Source organism: Trichosurus vulpecula, chromosome 4 (genome assembly GCF_011100635.1).
Source record: "Trichosurus vulpecula isolate mTriVul1 chromosome 4, mTriVul1.pri, whole genome shotgun sequence".
In the NCBI taxonomy this organism is placed as follows: Eukaryota; Metazoa; Chordata; class Mammalia; order Diprotodontia; family Phalangeridae; genus Trichosurus; species Trichosurus vulpecula.
This window is the reverse complement of record NC_050576.1, coordinates 439,999,296-440,020,966: the sequence shown is the minus strand read 5'-3', so window position 1 is coordinate 440,020,966 and position 21,671 is coordinate 439,999,296. Positions and strand designations below refer to the sequence as shown.

Below are 21,671 nucleotides of genomic sequence, written 5' to 3'. Positions count from 1 at the left end.
AGAGCTGGGTATCTGGTCAGAGTTGTTCTTTTCTATATGAAGCCCCATGGCCATGGTCCTGTCCTTCCATTCATTGACAGGGCTGATATGCTCTGCCCTAAAAGGAGCCCAAGAAAACGGTCTGCTGCTCCCTTGGAATTGGCTCGTTGGGTCAAGCCGCCCTACTTTCTGATGAGGGCTTCCCAAAGAGAGCCCCAGGAGCTCCCACAAGATCTGGAACCCTGGGATTTGGGGTTGTCAGCTACATTTGGACCACCAAGAACAAATTCTATTCCCTACCCATGGCCTAAGAGAAAACACTAGCTGCAGCCACATGACAAGCTCCTCACCCCCAGACAGCAAGACAAAGCTTTTGAAACCTCGGCAACACACGCAATCATCCGTAGTGCTACAAAGCAAACGTGGCTCTTGGGGTCCTGGCGGCTTGTGGCCAAGCGTGTCAGGACCGGGGACAGCAGCCTGCTTATTTGGGACAGCTCACAAGCCTCTCAGAGGGCATCTAGGAAGGTGACTGCCCTGGGGCAGACTCCTGGATTCTGGCCCAGCCAGTAAGCCTCGTGGTGACCAGGACCTGAAATGGGAAAATGGGACCCGACGTGGCTGCTTCTCACTGGGGCTCCCAGAACATGTTTAATATTTTGACAACTATATTTCACAACATTTGGTTTCCTTTGTAATGTCATAGATTTTATTTTATCCATTGAACAGAATGAGTCCGAGAAAGGGCCCAGAGACTTCAGCAGATTGATAGCCCAAGGTATCCAGAAGGCAAAAATGGTTCAGAACCCCTGGCTTAGGTAAAGTTAAAAAGAAAGGAAGGGGACCAAGGAGGCCAGGAGGGCTCTGAGAGATCAGTACCAACAGCCCCCCACAGGGAGACAGACACTGCCTGCCCCTGCTCAAGCTTTAACTAAGCTCAGCTATCAGCTGTCCTCCAAACTGCATTCCCAATCTGCCCTCCCCCTCTTGCCCCTGCCCCGCCTCACACCCCAGATATACACAGCGCGCGCGCGCACACACACACACACACACACACAGTTGTAACAATTTGGCTAGCAGCTGCTGAAGGAGTGTAAAACCAACAACACTGCAAGCCAAGGCTCTTTTGATCTGCTTTACTAAGGAAAGCAACGTTAAGGGGTTAACAATCTTACTTTAATCCAGCATACAGACATCATTCACTCAGTTCAGGGGAAGAAGCCAGCACCCTGAACTTCAGAGCAAATACAAACAAATTACGAACATCAACAGACAGACCTTGTCTGATTCAAATCTCAATGCATGGTTACCAGAGTTTAACCAAGTCCAAACATCCAGGTTTACAAGCTTAACTACAGCTGTCCAGAGGTCTCCACATCAGGGTCCCACCAAGAGTGAGAGTCCCTAGCAAATACCTCTGTCTTCCCTTTTTATGCACTCTTTAGCCATCACCAAATGTCATATGAGAGACCAGAACTTAAGCTCTTACTATTGGCACCTCCCCCTAGGACCTTGAGGGTTTCATGCCCACATCAACTTAGCACCTAATAGCTATGGGTTTTGGGCCTACTTGGGGACAAGATATAATCAGACCTCCCTTCATTGGCCCCACCTGGAGCTGCACCTTAGTTACCAATTCACACCCACATAGGCTTAGCACCTAATAGATAGGGGTTTGGGCCTGGGTCTTAGCACTTAAAAAGACTCAATCAAAGACACTGAATTAATCAAAGGAAACGAAGGCCAAACTCTTCAAGGGCAGTTGGTTGAATAAGTGCTAAGAGCCCATCTTGATCCCCAATACACACACATACACAGTGTGCGCGCGCGCGCGTGCGCACACACACACACACACACACACACACGAACACACACCCAGATATACACAGAGCATGCACACACACAGGACAGAATCCCTTTCTTCTTTCAAGGCTCAGCTCAGGGACTCCTCCTCCAGGAAGCCTTTTCTGATTTCCTCTCATAGAAAGTCTTTTGGGATCTCACCTTTGCCCACCACAACCTCCCTGGCACTGTGTGTGCTTGCCAACATCTCAGAATATGTATAAAATAGACTTTCAGGAACCATCTAAATGTGAGACACAAGTATGGTTATTTCTTGATCTGAATTTGCCAGATCCCGGGGAGCCAGAAGGGCAGCATGTCTGAACTGATTTAAGGTTTTCAAAGAGCTCTAGATAGATTTTCTCATTTGATCCTTACAATAGTGTAGTGAGACTGTGCCCTCAGCGCAGCCTCTGAGGCTGAGATGAAACAAAGGATGGATAGGTTCTCTGCTGCTCGTGTTTATTTTGGCCTAACAATTAACACCAAGAAAGCACAAGTTCTCCGCCAGCCAGCACTACACCATCCAGGCATGGAACCATGGGTTATGGAAAATGGAGAAGCTCTGAATGCTGCGGATAAGTCCATTCACCTTGGCGATGTACCTTCCAGGGATGTACACATGGATAATGAGGTTGGCACATGCATTGCCAGAGCTAGCTCCGTGTTTGGAAAGTATGGGAGAGAAAAGGTATTAGACTGACCACCGAACTGAAGGTCTACGCAGCCCTGGTGCTGACCTCATTGTGGTATGCCTGTGAAACCTGGACAGCCTCCCAGCTCCACGCCAGGAAACTGAATGGCTTCGGTTTGGACCGTCTTAGGAAGATTCTGAAGACCACTGGGCAGGATGAGGGACCAGGCTGAGGTCCTCACTTGAAGCTCTGCCCCAGAGAGCCCCGCTCCCACAGCCGGCCATGCTGCTCGCACGTGAGCTGCACACCTGCCAAAAAGACGATTTTATGGAGAGCTCACACAGGGCAGAAGAAGCGACACAAGGACGCTCTCAAGGACTCTGGAACTGACACGGGAGACCCTGGCCCAGGATCGCTCAGCATGAGAAGGAGCTGCGCTCTATGGGCAAAGCGGGATGGACAAGTCTGGAGCATATGGAGCATTCCGAGCCCTACTGGCCTGATGAGCCACGGCCAGACGCACGGCACCTCCCCCCCCCCAAGGGGATGCGATCTTGGTCCTCTTCGGGAATGAAGGACAACAACCGACTAAACGTTATCGGAGGAAACGGAGTCTGAGAAAGGGGTTGTGACTCGTGCAGGGTCATCCGATCACACCAATCAGAATTTGAACTCAGGTTCCTGACTCCAAGCCCGATGGTCCGTTGACTCTGCACCTTTCACCCCGGGGTGGGATCCTCACTCTACACTCAGCTGGCACCCAGTCCAAGCCGGGCTCTCTGCGCTGCCAGCGCAGACCCTTTGGCTCGTCCTCAGAGATCAGGGAGGCTGGCGGTGCTCCCTGGGGCACAACTGGCCGGTTTCTTGAAATCCTCCTCTTCCTGGGTCGCTGACCATGGTCCCGGGACGCTGACCACCCTGCGGGGGCGGTGACCAGCGTCCTCCGGGGCAGTCTCACCCGGCAGAGGACAGTGGGACCGCCACGCCCAGGCTTCGGGGTCTCCCTGCCTCCTAAAGTGCCTTCTACGGACCCCTGGCTCTGACTCTCATCGTCTCCCCCTCAAAAAGCGGGCACCAACTTAAAGGGGGAAGGAAGGGCGAGGGTCACGTGCTCCTCAGCAGGGCGGCCAATAAACGCCCAGTGTGCCCCTGGCCTACACAATCCCAACGACCCTGAGAGGCGGGCGCTCTTTTTCTCCCCATTTTGCAGACGAGGAAACTGAGGCAGGCACCGCCTCCTGGAGGCCAAGCTCCAGCCCCGCTGACTCCTGTTATCATGGCTACTCCGCACGGGAAAACCAGGGCGCTGGGGAAGACACGCAGCGGACCCTGGGCACGTGCGCATGCTCAGAGCCACCCTCCGCAGTGGGGGGGGGGGGGGGGGAGGGAGAGGAGGGGGCGGCTCAGGCCCCGCCCCCGAAGAGGCCCCGCCTCGTTCTCCTGCCAGTCTCGGGTCTGGGGAACCCGAGGAGAAGGCGGCCGGATATCGCGAGAGTGCGGGCGGTTGGGGGTAGGTGTAAGGGAGGAGGCGCGTGCCTCGACTCTACTTCCGGCGGGACGCCAAGCAGCGCGTGACGCCCCGACGCCGCGACGCCTGACGCTCCGCCCCGACGCCGTGACGCTCCGATGCTCTGACGCCCCGCCCCGACGCCTGATGCTCCGCCCCGACGCTCTGACGCCATGACGCTCCGCCCCGACGCCGTGACGCTCCGATGCTCTGACGCCCCGCCCCGACGCCTGACGCCTGACGCCCCGCCCCGACGCCGCGACGCCTGACGCTCTGACGCCGTGACGCTCAGCCGCGACGCCGTGACGCTCCGATGCTCTGACGCCCCGCCCCGACGCCGCGACGCCTGACGCTCTGACGCCGTGACGCTCAGCCGCGACGCCGTGACGCTCCGATGCTCTGACGCCCCGCCCCGACGCCTGACGCCCCGCCGCCCGACGCCCTGACTCCCCGCCGCCCGGCCCCGTCGCTTCAGTCGCCGCTTCCTCAGCTCCTCGGCCGTCGAGTCGCTCGGGGTCTCGGCGAGGGCGGGCGTGCTCCGGGGGCCGAGGCCCGAGCACGGCGGGCGGGCGCCCTGTCGGAACGGGCGCGGCGGAGCGGGCGGGCAGGCTCGGAGGCCATGGCGGCCTCGGCGGCCTCGCACCGGCCCATCAAGGGGATCCTGAAGAACAAGGGCGTCACCGACGGCCCCTCGGGCCCGCCCCCGCCCGCCGCCGGCTCCTCGGCGGGGCCCGGCTCCACCGCCTGCGACGAGGACTTCGGGTGAGTGTGGGACGGGGGCGGGGGGACCCCGGGCCCGGCGCCTTCTCCGCCCCTCCCCCCCTTTCCGGAGCGGGACACTGAGGCAGGGCTTGCCTCGACTGCTGCCTTCCCTCCGTGGCGGGGGCGGGGGCGGGGTCCGATCCCTGAGTTAAAGGGCCTCCCGGGCTGGTCCGGCCGTTGAGTAGCCCGAGGGGAAAGGCCCGCGCATCTGTGGGGCGCCTCGGTTCGGGGCCGGGCCGGGGGGTGTCCGGCGCGTCAGCCGGGCCGGGGTTCGCGAGGCCTTTCCTCAGCCCTCACGCCTCCCTCGGGGGCCCCGCGCCCCTCCCCACGTGGGACAGGAGCCCCACGGAGTTCCCCGCGTGGAAGGGTGGCCGTGGTGCTGCGTAGACGTCGTGAACCCGCCTAGACGCGGCCTTGGGGGGACCCCCCCCTCCCCCGGGCATTGCCCTCTGTCTCCTCGGCTTCCCCCCGCAGCGCCCAGGGGCTCTTCTTAGCTGCCTGCTTTGAGGAAGCCGGGCGGGCGGGGGCTGAGTCCGGGTGTGACTCCGGCCGGCCCCGCTGAGTGTCCGTGGGGTCCCGGCTGCTCCCCGGAGCACTGGCTTGGACCGTGAAGAGCCGAGGACGGCGGCCCGGCCGGGATGTGGGGCCCTTCCCTCTTCGCCTCCCCCCTCCCCTCCCGAGGGCCCGCAGTCCAAACCAGCCCGCCCCCCCGCAGCCCCCCACAGACTGTCCCCAAGGTCCTTCAGGGCGCTAAACACAGCCTGATGTTTCTCGAGGAGACTGTGCTTTCAGAAGGCTTGGGGGAGGCAGAGAGAGGGGGATCCGGCCCGAAACATGCCGGTGCCGAGAAGATCCGAGCGCTCCCGAGCCTGAGGAGGCCCCTGGCGCTGTGAACCCGGGGGGCCTCCAGGTGGGATTGGCTTACAGAGAGGCCTTTGGGTGCGGGGCATCTCCAAGGGGCATCAAGCCTTTCCAGCACCTGGCAGACACGGAGCAAGTGCTTACTGATGGATGGTAGAGTCAGCACCGGAACCCAGGTCCCCTGTCCAGGAGGAGGCTGCTCTGCTCTGTCTTCTGGAGGGCCAGGAGTTTGGGAGGAGGAGGGGGAGGGTCTTTGCCTGGGGAAGTTTGTGAGCAGCAACTCCTGACTTGGGAGGGCCAGCTCAGGTGTTTGCTCTGGAAGCCTTCCCAGGTTGCACCTCCCCCTGCCCGCCCTCCATGACCCTGCTGCCATCAGGCCACAAGCCCTTTGGCAGTGAATGCTGGGGGTCTGGTGACCACCGTGCCTGCCCTCCAGAGCTGCTGCTGGAGAAGTCCACGTGGATTTCTACAGTCATTGCGGTAACGGAGACAAAATGAATGCCTGGTGGTTTGGGGGCTCCTGAGTGGAGGCCGGAAGCCCTCGGTTTCCCAGGTCATGAATAGGTGCTCGTGGTTATCCCCAGAGAGGATGACGTGGATGTCTTTGGGATCGAGATTAATAGCTGGCAGTTAATGAAGAAACAAGCTAAAAAATAAAAGCCAAGTCCTAAAATCCCTGCGCCATCCTTAGAACAGTGAAACCAAACGATGTCTCCTTATGACTAAGCCAGACCGCCCTCCTGGGATGAGGGATCACAGGTATGCAATCCTATGGAGACAGACTGTCAGCATTTGCTGACCATCATTAACTATGAGCTAGGCACTTCAGGGATTATTAGACCTGTTTTTATAGATGAGTGAGCAAGATTGGAGAGATGAAATCACCTTTCCCGGTCACAGCCAGTGCACTGTCAAAGCCGGCATTGGAATCCCAGCCGACAAGTCCAGCATGCTCTGTTACAATAACTAGGGTAAAACTTCCTTACTTTGGACTGTGCAATATTTTTTAAAAGCTATTTCCAAGCATTTCTACTGCCCCAAACTCACGACGGACAAAATGTGCTCACAAAGTAAAGCTTTTGAGAACTCTGCTCATGGTAAGAGAGAAGCCGGTCGTGCTCAGATTACTCATTGTCCGTCATTGCTGAAGGGTTTCTCTTAAGCAGGTCAAACATCTCCTGCAGTCTGATTGATGCTCTTTGTTTGCTTAGGTAGGGGCTGAGTTGCATTTGTAGCTTAGGGTTCTCTTACAGATGAAATCCCAATGTAATGAGGTTTTAATGAAGTTCTTTGGTGTGATTGGGAAGAAATGAAATCAAAGAAATGTCCTTGTCCCACGTGGGCCAAACTGTTGCCTCTCTGCCTTCTCTGGAGCCCCTCTCTCTTCCCTGGACCAGGCATGGAGAGATTTGGGGGATGCTTGCAGGGAGTAGTAGAAAGAGAGGCCAGATGATGGTGCCTGAGCACGCCGTCACTTTAACCGTCTCTTCTCTATCCCACCTGGCATCGGCTCTGCACGTTAGCCGTTTTCCACAGAGTATGTTGTGTTTGGAGTAGTCCTCCCCACAGCTGTCAGAGGGATCTTCCCAAAACATAGGCTTTGGAGCAGTAAGCTCCAGTGGCTCCCCAGTGACCTTCAGAGTCACACAGACTCCTGTTAACTTCACAAATGGGCCTGTACTCTTGAGTTTGCACAGACATGCGTATCTCTTCATTCCTTTGCACCTTCTTTAAAAGTTTTTGTATTCCAAATCCTCTTTCTCTCTCCCCACTCCACACACTGAGAAGGCAAGAAATACAGTCGCCACTGTGTGTATAGAATCATGCAGAACATTTCTACCTTAGCCATATTTCTGTACCTTTTCGTAGGCTGTCCCCCATTCTCCTTTAAATCGCAGTGGACCTGCTAGTTTCTCTCCATCAAATTGTCTTGGGCTTTGTTTTGTTTAGCTTATATTTAGTATATGCTCATGTGTACATGTTGTAACCTGGTATAGAATGTAAGCAAGTTCCTGGAGGGCAGGGGCTTTTTGACTGTAGAGTTTCTTTCTCCAGTGCTTAGCACAGATCCTGCAACATAGTAGGTCCTCAGTACACGCCTTTGTGGATTGATCGGTAACTATCATAATTCTTCATTTACCTTAAATCTAGCTTGGATTCTGCCCCTGAAAAATTGTATTTAAATTAAGATCAGCCACCTGCAATTTGAATGGTTATCAATTTTTGACTGGAGGTGTGGGGATGGAGTGTGGGAAAGTTAATCTTTTGTTGTATTGAAGATATTTTTTCCTTTTCATTTCAGTAAAAAGTCCCAGAAGTGGGATGAAATGAACATCCTAGCGACCTATCATCCGGCAGACAAAGACTACGGTTTGATGAAAATAGATGAACCCAGCACTCCCTACCACAGGTAAAGAAAGGCTGATACTGAGTCTTAGGGTCTGGTGCCTAGTGAACGTGTCTTTCTCTTGTGCAGTGTTAGCGCACAGGTCCACCATGGGATGTCTGGCAGAGGTTTCCAAACTTTATTCAAGTGTTGAAAATAGGAAATCTTATCATTGAGTGAATGGGAAGAGCCAAGTTTGTGAGAAATCATTGATTTCTGGCAGTTAACCAGAACCTGGAAGGTTATTGACCTGGTTCTTATTTTTTAGTAGCATATTTATCCTAATCATTTCTTCCAAGTGAAAAATGGAGACCGTTTGAGCTTCCTACAATCATGACCATCTAGTAGTGAAAAGATCATTTTGGACTGGTGATTCACTCCACAGGAGGGAAGAGCTTAGGTGGAAGTTGGTAGAGTATTGAAAACTCCTGCTGGCTGTGGTGCTCAGATAGGGGTTATTCTGTCTGAGAATTTACATGTTGGATTTTGGCAGATGGGCAAATCTTGCTGCATCTTGTGACTGCATTATCAAAGAGGATGGGAGCTATTCATGAGATGAGTGTGGCTGGTCAGACCCCATGGTTCGTGGACTACTTGAGTTCAGGAGTTTGGGGGTGGAGTGGGCCCACGGGTGGCCACTGCACTTAGAGCCTGAGGGAGATGGTGAGACCTGTCTGGAAGGGGAGGGGTGTGGCTCTTAAGAAGCAGGTGACTCCTGCATGCTTTACACAGGATCCCACAGTCTGGTCCTCCGAGGAAGAGAGCACAGAGGCATCGCAGTGTGTGAGATCTGTAGCTTGAGTTGTAGATGTGCTACAGTTCCCTGCTTGTAACCAAAGGTGATTTCTTTCAGTTTAAAACTGAGAACAGGAAAGGCAGTGACAGCCTGAGGAAGAGGTGAACATGGTAAGAGAGCCACAGGATATGGGGAGTAAAACCAGAAGGCCTTTTAGTGAGAAAGGGGGAGAGGCCATTTGGACAGCCATTAGGGAGATGTGCCTGTGCTTACAGTATTACTGACTCCAGGCATACCTTTCATGTGGTAATCCCCAGGGCCCTCCTGCTGAGTCACTAGTGGGGGATGGAGAGGAAGCCCCTGGCACAGCCCAGCCTACCACAAGTTCATAGGCTGCCTGGGAAGACCCACTTTTCCCATGGAACACTTGGAGAATCACACGGTGGTCTCATTGTAGGTCTGCCACTGAGCAACTTGGTAGAATTGGTCTCCTGGGGGCTCTGTGTCCTTGCCTGGAAAGCGAGGAAGTTGGACAAGATATCAAAGTATTTCTTTGGACATTAAAATGCCGTGAACATTGTTTAGGGCTTCATGAGGTAACATAAACGAGAGGCACTTTATACCATATACAGAATGGTTTAATTCAGTTAACATTTGTTAGAAGGTTATTGTGTGCATGGCACTTCAATTTAGATTTAAGAATTTGCAGTAGCCTAACTTGAATCACTTTGCTCTTCTAAATAATTATTGAATTTTAAATGATGTGGTACACATTCAACTCTTGGTTATACATAGGAAAATTCTTCTTAGGTATTAGTTCTTTAAGTTGGTACTTTTCTGTTAGTCTGAAAAATGCCCGTTTCCAATATTCAGTTTGGAAACGAGGAATGAAAGAAGGCAGGCCAAAACAGGAGTGTGAGCTCCCTGAGCTGACAGTTTGGCTGGAAGTCGGAGGAATTCCCCAAACATTAGACACGTCCACATTCGAGTCTCAGTGTGAAAGCATATATCCTAATGCCAGATGACTTAGTCTGTGTAAACAACTGAGGGGGATACAGCCAGATCTTTCAAATGTTCAAGTTTTTCACCTTCATTTTCTCTTCACATTGGGTTTAATATTGTTTGAAAATTCAGATGCCATGTTTTCAGTAGATTAAGTTTACAAACCAGATTGAATTTTATGTTAAAAACTCTGGGCTGGGACCCAAGCGGTGGGTCGTTTGTACTACGGTTATTAGGCATGGACAGGAATGTCGTTGTCTCTCCTTGTGTTTTGTGGTTGCAGTCGGGTGCTTCAAGCATTTCTGGTCTGTTTGGCATTCCAGTATGATTGGCGACGATGACGAGGTCCTGAGTGACTCGGAGACGAACGAAACCCTGCCCCCAGAAGTCCTAGCCGGAAAGTGAGTAGTGCTCTCCTTGTGACTCTCCCCTCCTGGATGCACCCAGAACAGCTGACCTGTTTGTAGGGCTTGTCATATTTTCAGAGCCCCTTACGTTCCCTGCTTTCACACTAGCCCTAGGAGGCAGATGGGAAAAATGAGCAGACGAGTGACACGTTTGTGCTAATAAGGGACAGCTCCTCCCACTGCAAATGCAGCCGATGGTACGATATCCTGCTTCCTGCTTCCATTTCAGTTTAGTGACGCTGAGTATATAAAGAGGTGCACGTTGATTGGATAGGCATCTCAACCCAGTCTTAGTAGGAATGATAGTCATTTAGTGGCAGGGAACCGAAGGGTGGTGTGACACAGAGGACACCCTTTGAAGAGAACAGAGGAATTAATGTAGAGAGCTTCAGGATATAGTCTGGTTCCCCTCACTCACCCACCCACAAGAAGTGAGGAAGGAAAAAAGTCCTGACCAAGCCTCTCTGCTTTCTGTCTTGTCTTGGTTCTTCCCATCTGCCCCTTTGTTGCCAAACATTAATAATGCCGTGTCTTCTCAGCATGCTGGTTGTGACCTGTGGAGGGGTGGGGGTGTGGCGGGGGAGGAGTATGTACACATGTGTATGCATGTGTGTGCGTGTGTGCGTGTGTGCGTGTGTGTGTGTGTGTGTGTGTGTGTGTGTGTGTGTGTGTGTGTGTAGGCTCTGTTCATCATCTCAGTGACTGCCTCTCTCCGATAAGGTTATCAGCTGCAGAAGGCTCTGAACCAAAGTTTCTCGTTCATGACGATGAAAGCAGTGAAGAGGAAGATGCCCTGACGCCTGAAGAACAAGGTAGAGGGTTTTCTTGACTGTTTTTAGGTATTTGTTGAGAATGCTCAGGAGAAACAGCCAGTTATTTACCAGAGTAGTTTCCATTTTCTCCATCATTAGGGGACAGGCAGAGAGAATTTTTTAGTGGCAGATACCTTTTGGAAAATGTAGTATACTCCCCACTTTCAGGCTGCGTGTTATAGGAAGAGCAGGTTACCTAGTGTAAGACAAAACTTAACTCCATGTTTGTTTGGGTATCAGTAGGAACTGTTGAGTAAGTGGGTGAAGTGGGCCAGAAGTGAAATTTGGCCTCAGAGCAACAAAATGCAAACCACAGAAATGGAGATTGGCTGGGCTCAGACTCAGTTTGGGCAGGTCAGAACCTAGATAGAAAATTTTCCTGAAAGGTCACTGCCACAGTGTCAACCTCTCCTCGCAGCGTTAAGTGGCCCATGCCTTCCTTGAAGCTGTGGCTCCTGTGGGCAGCGATGCCGTCCTGCTTTTGTGGACACATCTGGCTTTCTCCTGAGCTCTGTTTGGCGGGGAGCTCCACAAAGTAGGGGCTGCCACGGCTCCAAAGGAGTCCAGCTGGCTAACCAAGCTTTTTTAGTAACACATCTACGTGTGGGTGGGTGTCACAAAGTTGGGGAGGTCATTTGGACTTTTCTTTTTTGGCTAACACTTGGAGCAGGTGAGAAGTTCCTGTTCTTTAGGCTGTGATAGATTATAGAATGTCAGGACCGGAAGGGACCCTGCAGGACCCCTTCATCTTGGAGGTGGCACCTTTTCCACCGAGCTCCTTGAAAGAGGATCCTAAAACACTTCAGTCATGTGTCATTGTGTGTCGATGAAGAGCTGGGTGCATCTGTAGCTGTGTCTTTGCCTCTGGTTGTCAGGGTCGGGGAGGGCTGAGAGGTCTTAGCCAGGGAGAGCTTGTGACTGAGCCAAAGCGCAGCTTGGATTCCGCACTCAGAGCCTGCCTTAGGAAGGGCTGATAAAACAGACTGTCCTGCATGGAGCCCGTCATGCTGTGGTGCTAGCATCAGTCAGACCATTTAAAAATAAGTCTGTGAGTTTCTGTTAGCATTTTGGAAGATCTATGATTTCCTCATCACATTGGCATTTTCTGTTTGGTGCATCCCTATTTCCGCTCAGATCTGGTTCAGTAGGCTTGTGCTCGAAGCCTTCCTCGTTTCTCTGGGGCCCCAGTGTTTTGTCAGACTCATCCGTCCATGGTTACGGCTTTCTGATAGACCCCCTGCCCCACCTCCAAGTGGGAAGGGCCTCTCAAGTCTCTGTTCTGTACCTAAGTAAGGATCACATTGCAGTTGATTGTACAGCCTCCGCTGGAAGCCAACCCCTTCCCCAGGCAGCACCTCCTCTCTGGTCAGTCATCTGGTGCTGGCAGCACATCTAAATTTGTATGCAGCTTTGACTCCATTTTCCCTTGTCCAGCCCTCTAGGGTGAGACAGGACAGATGGAATCTCTCTTCACAGCCATCAGCTCATCTCTCCAGCCTGCATGGCATGGACTTGGGGCCCTCCACCATCCTAGCTGCTCTCTGCATGAGCTCCACATTATCTAGTCAGTCTCCTTACTAAAATGTGCTACCCAAAAGTTTATTGCACAGGGCACATGACCAAGGACTGTCAGTCATCTCATGTAGTCCTGGAGGTCTTCCCTCTCCCTCTCACTTCCTTATTCCTGTCTATTGGCTCCGTCCTGGTGACACAGACTCCTTGGCCACCCTTTCCAGCACGGCTGGCACTTTTCCTTATACCCCCACTTACCGGTTCTGGTGGGGGAGTCAAATACTCCTCACCAAACGTCGGACACGGTAACAGCGATGTTGTGTGATGACCAGCTATGAGTAACTTGGCTCTTCTCACCAATACAGTGATCCAAGACAGTTCCAAAGGACTCATGATAGAAAATGCCATCCACATCCAGAAAAAGAACTGTGCAGACAGAAGCAGAGTTTTTTCACTTTATTTTTTGTGTGTTTTCTTTCCTTTTGGTCTGTTTCTTCTCTCACAATATGACTAATATGGAAAAAACAAACAAACCAAAAAACACCCCCCAAATAGTCCTCACTTCTTCTTGCCTCTCCCAGACTTCTCCCTCCACACCCACCACCATGGTTGTGGACTTCCAAACTTGTGTTTGGTCATTCCATCTTTGCTTGTACCTTTTGGCCCCTAAGCCTGCCCACCTCTTTTTGACTGGTCACGCTTCCTATGTGTGAATATCCCCTAAGGCCCACTCTTCATCAGTTTTCATGGATTCAATTATCTCCATGTATACCATTCCCAAACTGTTTATCCAGCCCTAACTTCTCTGCCACCTGCAACTGCTTAATGGGTACCTCAGACCCAGCATGGCCAAGATGGAGCTCATTACTTTTTACTCCCAAACCCTCTCGTCTGCCTCACTTTGCTGTCACTGTATAGGTCGCCCCCAGACTAGAAGTCATCCTGGACCCCTCACCCTCTCATCCCATCCAATATGATGCCAGGGCCTGTTGATTTCACCTCTGCAACATCTCTCAAATTTGTCCCCTTCTCTCTGACACTGCTATCACTCTGGTACAAACCCTCATCCCCTCAGACCTGGACTTTGGCCATAGCCTGGGAGCCTGCCTGTCTCCAGTCTCTCCCCACTCCAGTCCATCCTCCATTCAGTGACCAAAGCCAGGTCTGACCATGTCCCCCCTCTGCTCAGTAAACTCCAGCAGCATTTCTCCCATCTTACTCCTGACTCCCCTCCTGTACTCTGTAGCACAGTGTCACTGTCCTCTTGGCTGTCCCTGCACCACATACTCCATCCAAGGCTAGACTTGGAGTCCAGCAGGTTCATGTGTCCCCATCGACACCCCTCTGACACCCCCTTTGATGCCCCTATGATGCCCACTCTGATGCCCCTTTGTGATGTCCCCTGCAGCCCTGTGCCAGGTGCTTAACCTGCAGAAGCGAGTAGGCCTCAGGGAAGGGAGTTGCCCTAGATGCTCCCCCAGATGAACTCACCATATTGGACTTAGTCTTTGCCACAGCTGGACCAAAGAGCAATTTAAGGTCCTAAGATTCAGAAGAAAGGGGGCCTTCAGAGGCCAGCCGCTAAGGAGACTGAGGCTCCAAGGCCAGTCCACTTCCACCTCTGCCATCCCGTTGCTGTGCAGGACCATACTTTGCCAGGTCTTCAAAGCTCTCTGCAATCCGGCCCTGCCTAACTTCTCAGCCTGGTCCTGTGTGGTGAATAATAGTAATGAGTGAAGGAACAATCCGACCTATATGATTTATTAGCAAAGCAGGAATAACAAAGGGTGCAGTGAATAAAGGATCAGGCTTGGAATCAAGAAGGGTCTTCATCCTGAATTCAGATCTGGCCTCAGACACTTCATAGATGTGTGACCCTGGGCAAGTCACTTAACTCTGCCTGCCTCAGTTTCCCCATCTGTTAAATGAGCTGGAGAAGGAAACGGCAAACCAAGAAAACCCCAAATGGGGCCGTGGAGTCAGGCACGACTGAATAGCAGCAGTGAGAAAGCAAAACAGGTGTGTAATAAATGGGTCAGTGGGCTCCCAGTCAGTCCAGAGACACTGAATACAGAGTGAGATGAGTTTTTATGTATTACAAACAATCAAATGAGATCAATTAATTCAAATAAATTAAGCAGGCTACAACATCAGGTAAGCTGGTTGCTAATTGGCAGAAAGCTTAGGGACTTTGTAATTGGGAGGGGGAGAATGAACAGGTGCAGTTCCCTGGGATCACAAGAAGCTTTGTGTGTCTGTATTCATTCTAAGGAACATGGAAGTAGCAATCAGTGGCCAGCACAGGGCTAATTGTCCGATAAGACTTGGGTCACAGTCTTTGGATCTCATTGGGTTTCTGGTCAGCATAAGCCAAGTCCTTAGTTAAGGGGCTCTAAGCTGCAGGTAGAGGGGGTCCAGCTTCCCAGCCACGAAGGGCTAGTTTCAAACAAAGCAGTAAAGTTTTCTCTCACTTCCCACAATTGCATAAAGTTTTCTCACGAGACAGAAATTGAATAGAAGTGAACTGAGAATTGAGTCCCAAGTGTGGCTCATTCTGTTCTGCCAGTTCTCCCTTTAGATGCATCTCAGGGGAATGTGCTGGCCCATTGCCCCATGAGTCACTTATCTGGAAGCCAGATCTGTATGGTTTTTCATATGTTCATCCTTAGAGGGCTCACAATGGACTCATTTTGAGAGGAGAGATTTGCATGTCCCCAAGGAAACCAAGCAAAGTGAGCATCATGAAACAAAAGGCCAAAGCAATACGATGATGATCACCAATGTTAAATAACACCAAGTCTCTCTGTATCCTAGTAACATACTCCCAATGTCCATTAATGCTCGAGCATTTTGTCTTAAGGTCCAGATGTTCTACGTCGTTGTCTGGACCTCGAAAATACCTTCTCTTGGATGTTCTGGGCTAGGCCTCGTTCTCAGGGCAGCTGAAAGGGGCTCTGCCTCTCTGGTTCCAGATCACTTGTAGAGATTCCTAGGGAACTCTGCTAGCAACAAGACTTAGCACTTATTCTGTGCTAAGCGTTTTATAATTATTATCTCATTAGATTCTGCTGGGAGGTAGGTCCTCTTCTTATTCCCGTTTTATTGTTAAAGAAACTGAGGCTGACAGGGTTAAACGACTTGCCCAGAGTCACACAGCTAGTAAGTGTCCAAACCCACATTTGAACTTGGATCTTCTAGGCCTGGTGCTCTATCCACTTTACCACCACCTGCCTAGCTGCCTGCTTCTAATTTACCTAAAACATTCTAGTATATAAAGCTTTGAAAGTTCTGCTTCAGCCTTCCCAAAAGACATTTCTAGTTCCTGGTCACCTCCCCCCCCCCCCCCCCCATCATTGTGGATCTCTGTCCTCATCCAGAGCAGGGTTTGGGCCCAGGTTACAGGGTGGGGGTGGGGGTTCTCTTGGGCTCTTTTTTACTTTAAATCAGCCTGTCCATACCTTAATTGAATTTTACTCATTCCTAAGTTGTGCCCTCGTTTAAACAACGTTTTCTCTTTTTGTGATTAAGAAAAGGTTAATAAGAGGTAGCTATTTAAGTTTTAGATAAATTTAGAAATGCAAAATGCATACCTATTTTTTTTTTCACTCCAGAATTACTTGCAAACTAGCTGCTTCCTGTCTCTATTGTTCTGTGGCCTGGGATAGCCTCTGTCTGTTACCTTTTGGCTTATTTCTCATTGCCAGGGAGCTTTCCCAGATACCCTGCAGCACTTTGCCTTGCTTCTCCCCCCATGAGCTTAGAATCCTAGGCCCAAATGTGCCCAGTGGGGATTTATGGACTGAATGACTGGGGTCTAGGCCCCAGACACGTTCTTCTGGCTTTTCCTGCAATTCTGCACTGATGAAGGTGTACAGAGGAAAGCAGGTGAAACTTCATTCATCCATTTGGTTGTAATGAGTTTTTAAAAGTGTCAAGGGGATGGAAAGCGCCATTGAACCAAAAGGTGTTTTTGTGTCCCCTGACAATTATAGTCTACTAGGACCTTCCTTCCCTTTCCATAGTCCTGTGGAGAAACAAGGTGTTGAACAGGACGCATTTTCCCTAAAGAAATGCTAAGGAGTCCAAATTGGCAAAGCTTTGAGGAACCAAGCCTCCAATTTAGGACCCAGTGGAGGGTCCTCAAGTGAAGGACACTAAGTATAGGAGGAGCAGGAGTGGAGCTGGGGAGCAAAGCTTGTAACCGACAGGCCTGCTGAGGAGCAGGAAGGCCCTACCTTTGGGTGTGAGGCCTGTGTCACACCTGTTGGCTGTGACCATAGGCAAATCCCAGTTAGTCGGTGTCCCTGGAAATGCTCCCAGACTGCAAGGAATTTAGCCACCTTGAGGATTCTGAATGTGGTCCAGAGCAGGCAGGTGAAGCAGGATCCAAGGCCAGCAAAGAAGAAAGCTGAGGAGCACCTTTGGTGTCTTGGACACATTGGGCTGGTTTGTGCCAAGTTTGGGGTTCTGGGAGTGACGCTGTGATGATTGAAATGAAGGTTAACTGAAGCAACAAAGTTCCAAGTACATTCAGTCTATGAGTCAGGCTAGCAGTTACCAATAAAAGAAGTCTTTAGCTCCTCAGCAAGCCAAAAGACCCTGAGTGAAGGCTGACAGGTTGTTTTTATGGATAAAAGGAGAAGCATCCCAAAACTAGGAGCAGCATCTTAGATGGGGGAAACAGTCCACTTGATTACAAAGTCAGAAGGATCATAGATGTGAGAAAGAATACAGTCAGTTGGAAATCAAGAGTGTGGGGCAGGCAACAACCTCCTTCCGTCTTGTCACTAGGAAAGCCTGACTGATGAGTCCACCTGCAAGAAGAGCTAATGGTATATAGATAACATTTCTTCTAATTGGTCAAAGACAGCTAGTGGTATAGGGATAACAGGTTTCTTTAACTCGCAGAAAAAGTCGTGTGACTTAGGCGGTTAGGTGAAACAGGAGAATCACTTCTAAAAATGGAGACAACTCCAAGGAGGGGAAGAATTGAGAGCCTAGCCCCACTTCTCCACATGGTTCCACCTAAAATTTCCCTTGGAAAACCAAGATGTTTGGTTTTGTTATGAAAGAGTCATGGGAGAGGAGCTATGGAGTGTGGGAATGTTGCTTATTCAGTCAGCTCTTTCTGTCTTGTAGAAAAACGTCGTCAGTTTGAAATGAAGAGAAAACTTCACTACAATGAAGGACTCAACATTAAGCTGGCGAGGCAGCTCATCTCCAGAGAGCTTCGGGGAGACGAAGATGATGAAGATGAGGATGACGACAGCGAAAAGAGTGAGTCTGGCCATTTAGAGTGCAAAGCCACTGAGGCACCCGGCCAAGGGGAGCTCTTGGTAGCCATCGCCCCCATGTGGAGGGGGGGGGTGGGCTGAGATGTGCCCCTGACCACTGGCCCTCAGGGTGGGGAGATTCAGTCTTGTGAAGTTTCCAAATACACTGGTGGGCTCTTTGGAGACCCAGTACTGAATGTGCACAGATGGCTGTGGGGTTGGTCACTTGAGAGTCAAGGTTTGTTGTCTGTCACTAACGGCTGGTGTCTAGAATGCACTTGATGGGAATGGGAAGTTGTGCTTTTTTAAAATTTAGAAATGATGAGACCCAGGTCGCCAAGCACATCTTGCTTATCAGACTTCCCGTAGGAAACTGCAGAACAGAAGATGAGCCTCGTGTCTATGAGAGTCAGTTGAGATGTTAAGTGAAGGGGGTCTATTCGTGGCCAGTGAGCCTGCTCTGACCCATGGTCAGTGTGTGCCCAGGGACATCGCTCCTCAGTGGGGGCTCCTGGAGGGAAGCTGTGTGTCTGTAAGCGCCCCCCCAGGTGGCGTCAGGGATCCACCTTCCCAGCAGGGACCTTGGGGGCCAGAGGTCTCCCCCGTTGTTCTCAAACTGCATGTGCTGTTGTTCTTGTCCATCTTCTATCCCACTTCTTCACGTTGTCTTAAATGGGGTCTTTGGCCTTCATTTTATCACACCCAGAGGATGCCAAGGTTTTCCCTGTATCATCTTGTTGAGGGCTGGTCTATTCTTCTCAGTGTTTCCTTCATAATCTTGGTCATATTTCCTTTTGGCTTCATTCTGGCAGGCAGCAAACCCCTGCGTTGGCCCTGTGCTGTTAAAGGGTTCTGCAGGGACACAGTGTGGGACTTGGGGTCACACTCCTGCCTCAGATGCTTCCTGGCTGTGTGACTGTGGACAAGTCACTTCAGCTCGCCTGCCAGCTATAAAAGGAAGATGCTAACACCTCTCCCAGGGTGGTCGTGAGGACCAAATGCTAAAACGCTCAGCCCCATACCTGGCACACGGCATTTGCTTCATCCATTTAGAACTAGAAGAGTCCTTAGAGGCCCTTGAGTTTGGCCCCCTCCTTCATTTTACAACTGAGGAAACTGAGGAATGGGAAGCTTCATTGGCTTGCCCGAGGTCACAGACACCATGTGCCTGAGGGCGGCTTTGGATTCACTCAGCTTGTCCTGACTCCACGTCTGGTGTATTACTCATTGTGTCCTGCTGGAAAGTTTATTTTGTGTCTCAGAATTAGCGAGTGTGTGACCCCTCTCTTTTCTTACCTTTCAGGGGAGAGTTGGACACACCTCAGTTCTCATGTTTTATATCTTAGAGGGGTTTCCTTTGCCACCTGGCCCTCCCCATGCGCTGGCTGACTTTGAGGCGCGGTGGTGGTGCGGGGGGGATCCTTTGTGGATCTTCTCTGTCCCTGTTGGCTAGCCCAGGTAGCAGCTGTGACCATGTCCACCAGTAACAGTTGGTCTCGTTACTGTCCTTTGTATGTTTCACAGGACCTGGTGGGAGCAGCGAGCGCCAGGGCCAGTCAGATGTTCCCTAGAAGAGTTTGGGGTAGCGGCTCCAGACCTCTGCTCCTTCACTGCTTCACGGTCTCTGCACTTCACAACTTAGGTGTCGAAATGAATATTGAGCATATTGCCAAGAGTATTAAGGGTAACATGAGAGAGAGAGACTGCTGGATGAGGCAGAAAAGGCAGCGGAGAAGACCTTGCTCCTAGTGTTTGCCTCAGAAGACTCATGTTCACACTGGCGTTTCCAAATGGCCTTCCTTTCCTAAGAACACTGGTTAGTTTGTATAGCATTTTATCACTTTGTATGCTTTCAGAGTTCAATGGTAGCTGTTTGTTGTTAATTTATTTGCTACAGTTCAAGAGGTGGTATATCACGCATAAAGTTTTTAAAAATTCAAATGATAATAGCAAGTAACAGGTTGATAAAATCTCATCCTGATTAAGGAATAATAACCTTTTTTTTAATTGAAAAAAAAGGGATTCTTTTAGCAGAAGCTCTTCTGTAGCTCTACCTGATCTAGCAACTTTAAAATTCTTACATTTTTCCTTTAGACCTTGAAAGGAAAGCCTGGAATTTTTTGTCTCTTCCAAAGGAGCTGTTTTCCCAGAAGCTTTTTGAAGTTCGGTTTGCACTAACCCCTGGCCTTCTACCCTTTTGTACGCTCAATGGGCAGATTTGAATCTGGTTTTTTTGAGTGGATACAACCCAGCAATATCCCCACCCATTCCATGCCTACCCCCATTAACAACCCACCACATACACATAATCAGCAGGTCCTTGAGATTCGATTTTCAATGTGGTAGGAACTGGCCTTACGTAGATGGCTCAAACGCTCACCATTATCCTAACATGTGTAACCACAATGGCTGATTAGGGCTTCTGGTCCATTTAGGCAACAGGTGGCGCTGTCTTCAGTAATGACAGTCTTCACAAGAAAATAACTCGAGAGTTTACCTGAAAAAATTAATTGTGTTCTTCCTCCACTTTGGGGAATTTGAGTTTTTTTTTTACTTGATTAGCCCCTAGGAAATCCAAACTGCATTGATTTGCATGACTAGAGAGGATTGTGTAACGTGATCTGGTATAATTCCCAGACTGTGCTCAGTCTCCACATGAGACAAGTGTCACTAGAGCCCGCTTCAAGAGTTAACACTAAAGCCAAAGGTGCTCTCATCTTCTGAGGTCGAAATACGCGAGTTTTCTCGGAAGTGGAGTTTAAATCCAGTATGTTTTTGGCCCAGTGACAGCTTCATTTGTAGTCGAGTATCTAGAGGTTAAATTTGAGCCTTTTGAAAGCAGATTTTCCATTATATGGATCTACTTTTACAATTTTTTGTGTCTCTTGTATATATGAAATAACTTTATTGAGCAGCTTGACTATCGAAACATCAGTGTCTAAGTCAATAAAACAGTAAAAAAAGACTGGTCGCCATTGGAAAAAATGTGATACTTCTTTTAAACATTTTATGAAACAGATATTTTTTTACAGTGAGAATCCAGATAAGATCCTTGTTGCTGTAATCAATGGAAGTCTTGCTGGGATAACTTCCCACTGCTTGTGCCCTCCTTCCTTCCTTCAATATAGTGATGTTACCCTTTTCTAAAGCATTCTAGCTTTGGGGGGAAGGAGGGGGAGTGCCAGAGTGAGGGATCCCTATCCTTTATCTCTGTTTTGTGTTCTGAAGGTTTTGGCAGGGGGTTGTTTTTGAAAATATCAAAGTTCATATATGTATATATATATACATACACATATAAAAACAGCTGCTCTTTGGAAACTTGATGTAAAGAAAGTTCTTGGGGCTAAATATTAGATGACACTTGGCTGCTCTTTATCAAGGCTGAGATTCTTTCCTAGAAGCTCTAGGTTTGCAAAGGTAATTGGAAAACCACTTTATTCTTACCCCAGTCTTCCAAATTTAAGCACACAGATAAACTTTATTCTATCTGTCTAGTACTTGGAATGTGTATAGTTATGAAATATGTCAGGACAAAGCTTGGCCTCGTAGTTTCATGAAGAAGGGACATGTTTTCCTGATGCCCACAAATTGCTATTACAAAGTTAGCGTCTGAAAAAATACCTGATTGTAAATGTACAAAACAAATGACTAAATAAAATTCAAAAGACTTCTAATTTTCTTGATTTTTTTTTACCTTGCACGTAATAGACTCTTAAAAAATACTTGTTTAACTTACTTGGAAAGAAAAGGAAAAATTGATGTTTTTCTTAGGCTCTAAATGTAGATAATGTTTTTCATTTCAGTTGACGTATTAAATAGGATCGTAACAATACAATCAATGGACATGCAGATACTTGTAGATGATTTGGCCTTTCTTTTGCCCAGTTGGGTGCTAGCCCTAGCCACCTTTGGTTCTCTCTGATGCAGGGCCTTGAGACTGGTCTCTGTGCAGCTGGA

The 21,671-nt window shown here is 49.9% G+C and overlaps 1 protein-coding gene across 1 annotated transcript; it reads left to right on the top strand.

The window, feature by feature from the left end:
* Window positions 1–4,400: 4,400 nt before the first annotated feature.
* On the top strand, window positions 4,401–21,388 carry PPP1R2 (protein phosphatase 1 regulatory inhibitor subunit 2). Its single transcript, XM_036755941.1, has 6 exons — window positions 4,401–4,725; window positions 7,889–7,996; window positions 10,034–10,111; window positions 10,838–10,929; window positions 17,581–17,718; window positions 19,239–21,388. Exons 1-6 carry the CDS (start codon window positions 4,583–4,585, stop codon window positions 19,283–19,285), a joined length of 606 nt encoding a protein of 201 aa, XP_036611836.1. The 5' UTR covers window positions 4,401–4,582; the 3' UTR covers window positions 19,286–21,388.
* The last annotated feature ends 283 nt before the right edge of the window (window positions 21,389–21,671 follow it).

Excerpts from the sequence above, each read along its gene's own strand:
- PPP1R2 (XM_036755941.1), top strand. The coding sequence starts at position 4,583 with ATGGCGGCCTCGGCGGCCTCGCACCGGCCCATCAAGGGGATCCTGAAG. Across the intron at positions 4,726-7,888 it reads GCCTGCGACGAGGACTTCGG|TAAAAAGTCCCAGAAGTGGG; the intron begins GTGAGTGTGGGA and ends TTTTCATTTCAG. Across the intron at positions 7,997-10,033 it reads CCCAGCACTCCCTACCACAG|TATGATTGGCGACGATGACG; the intron begins GTAAAGAAAGGC and ends TTGGCATTCCAG.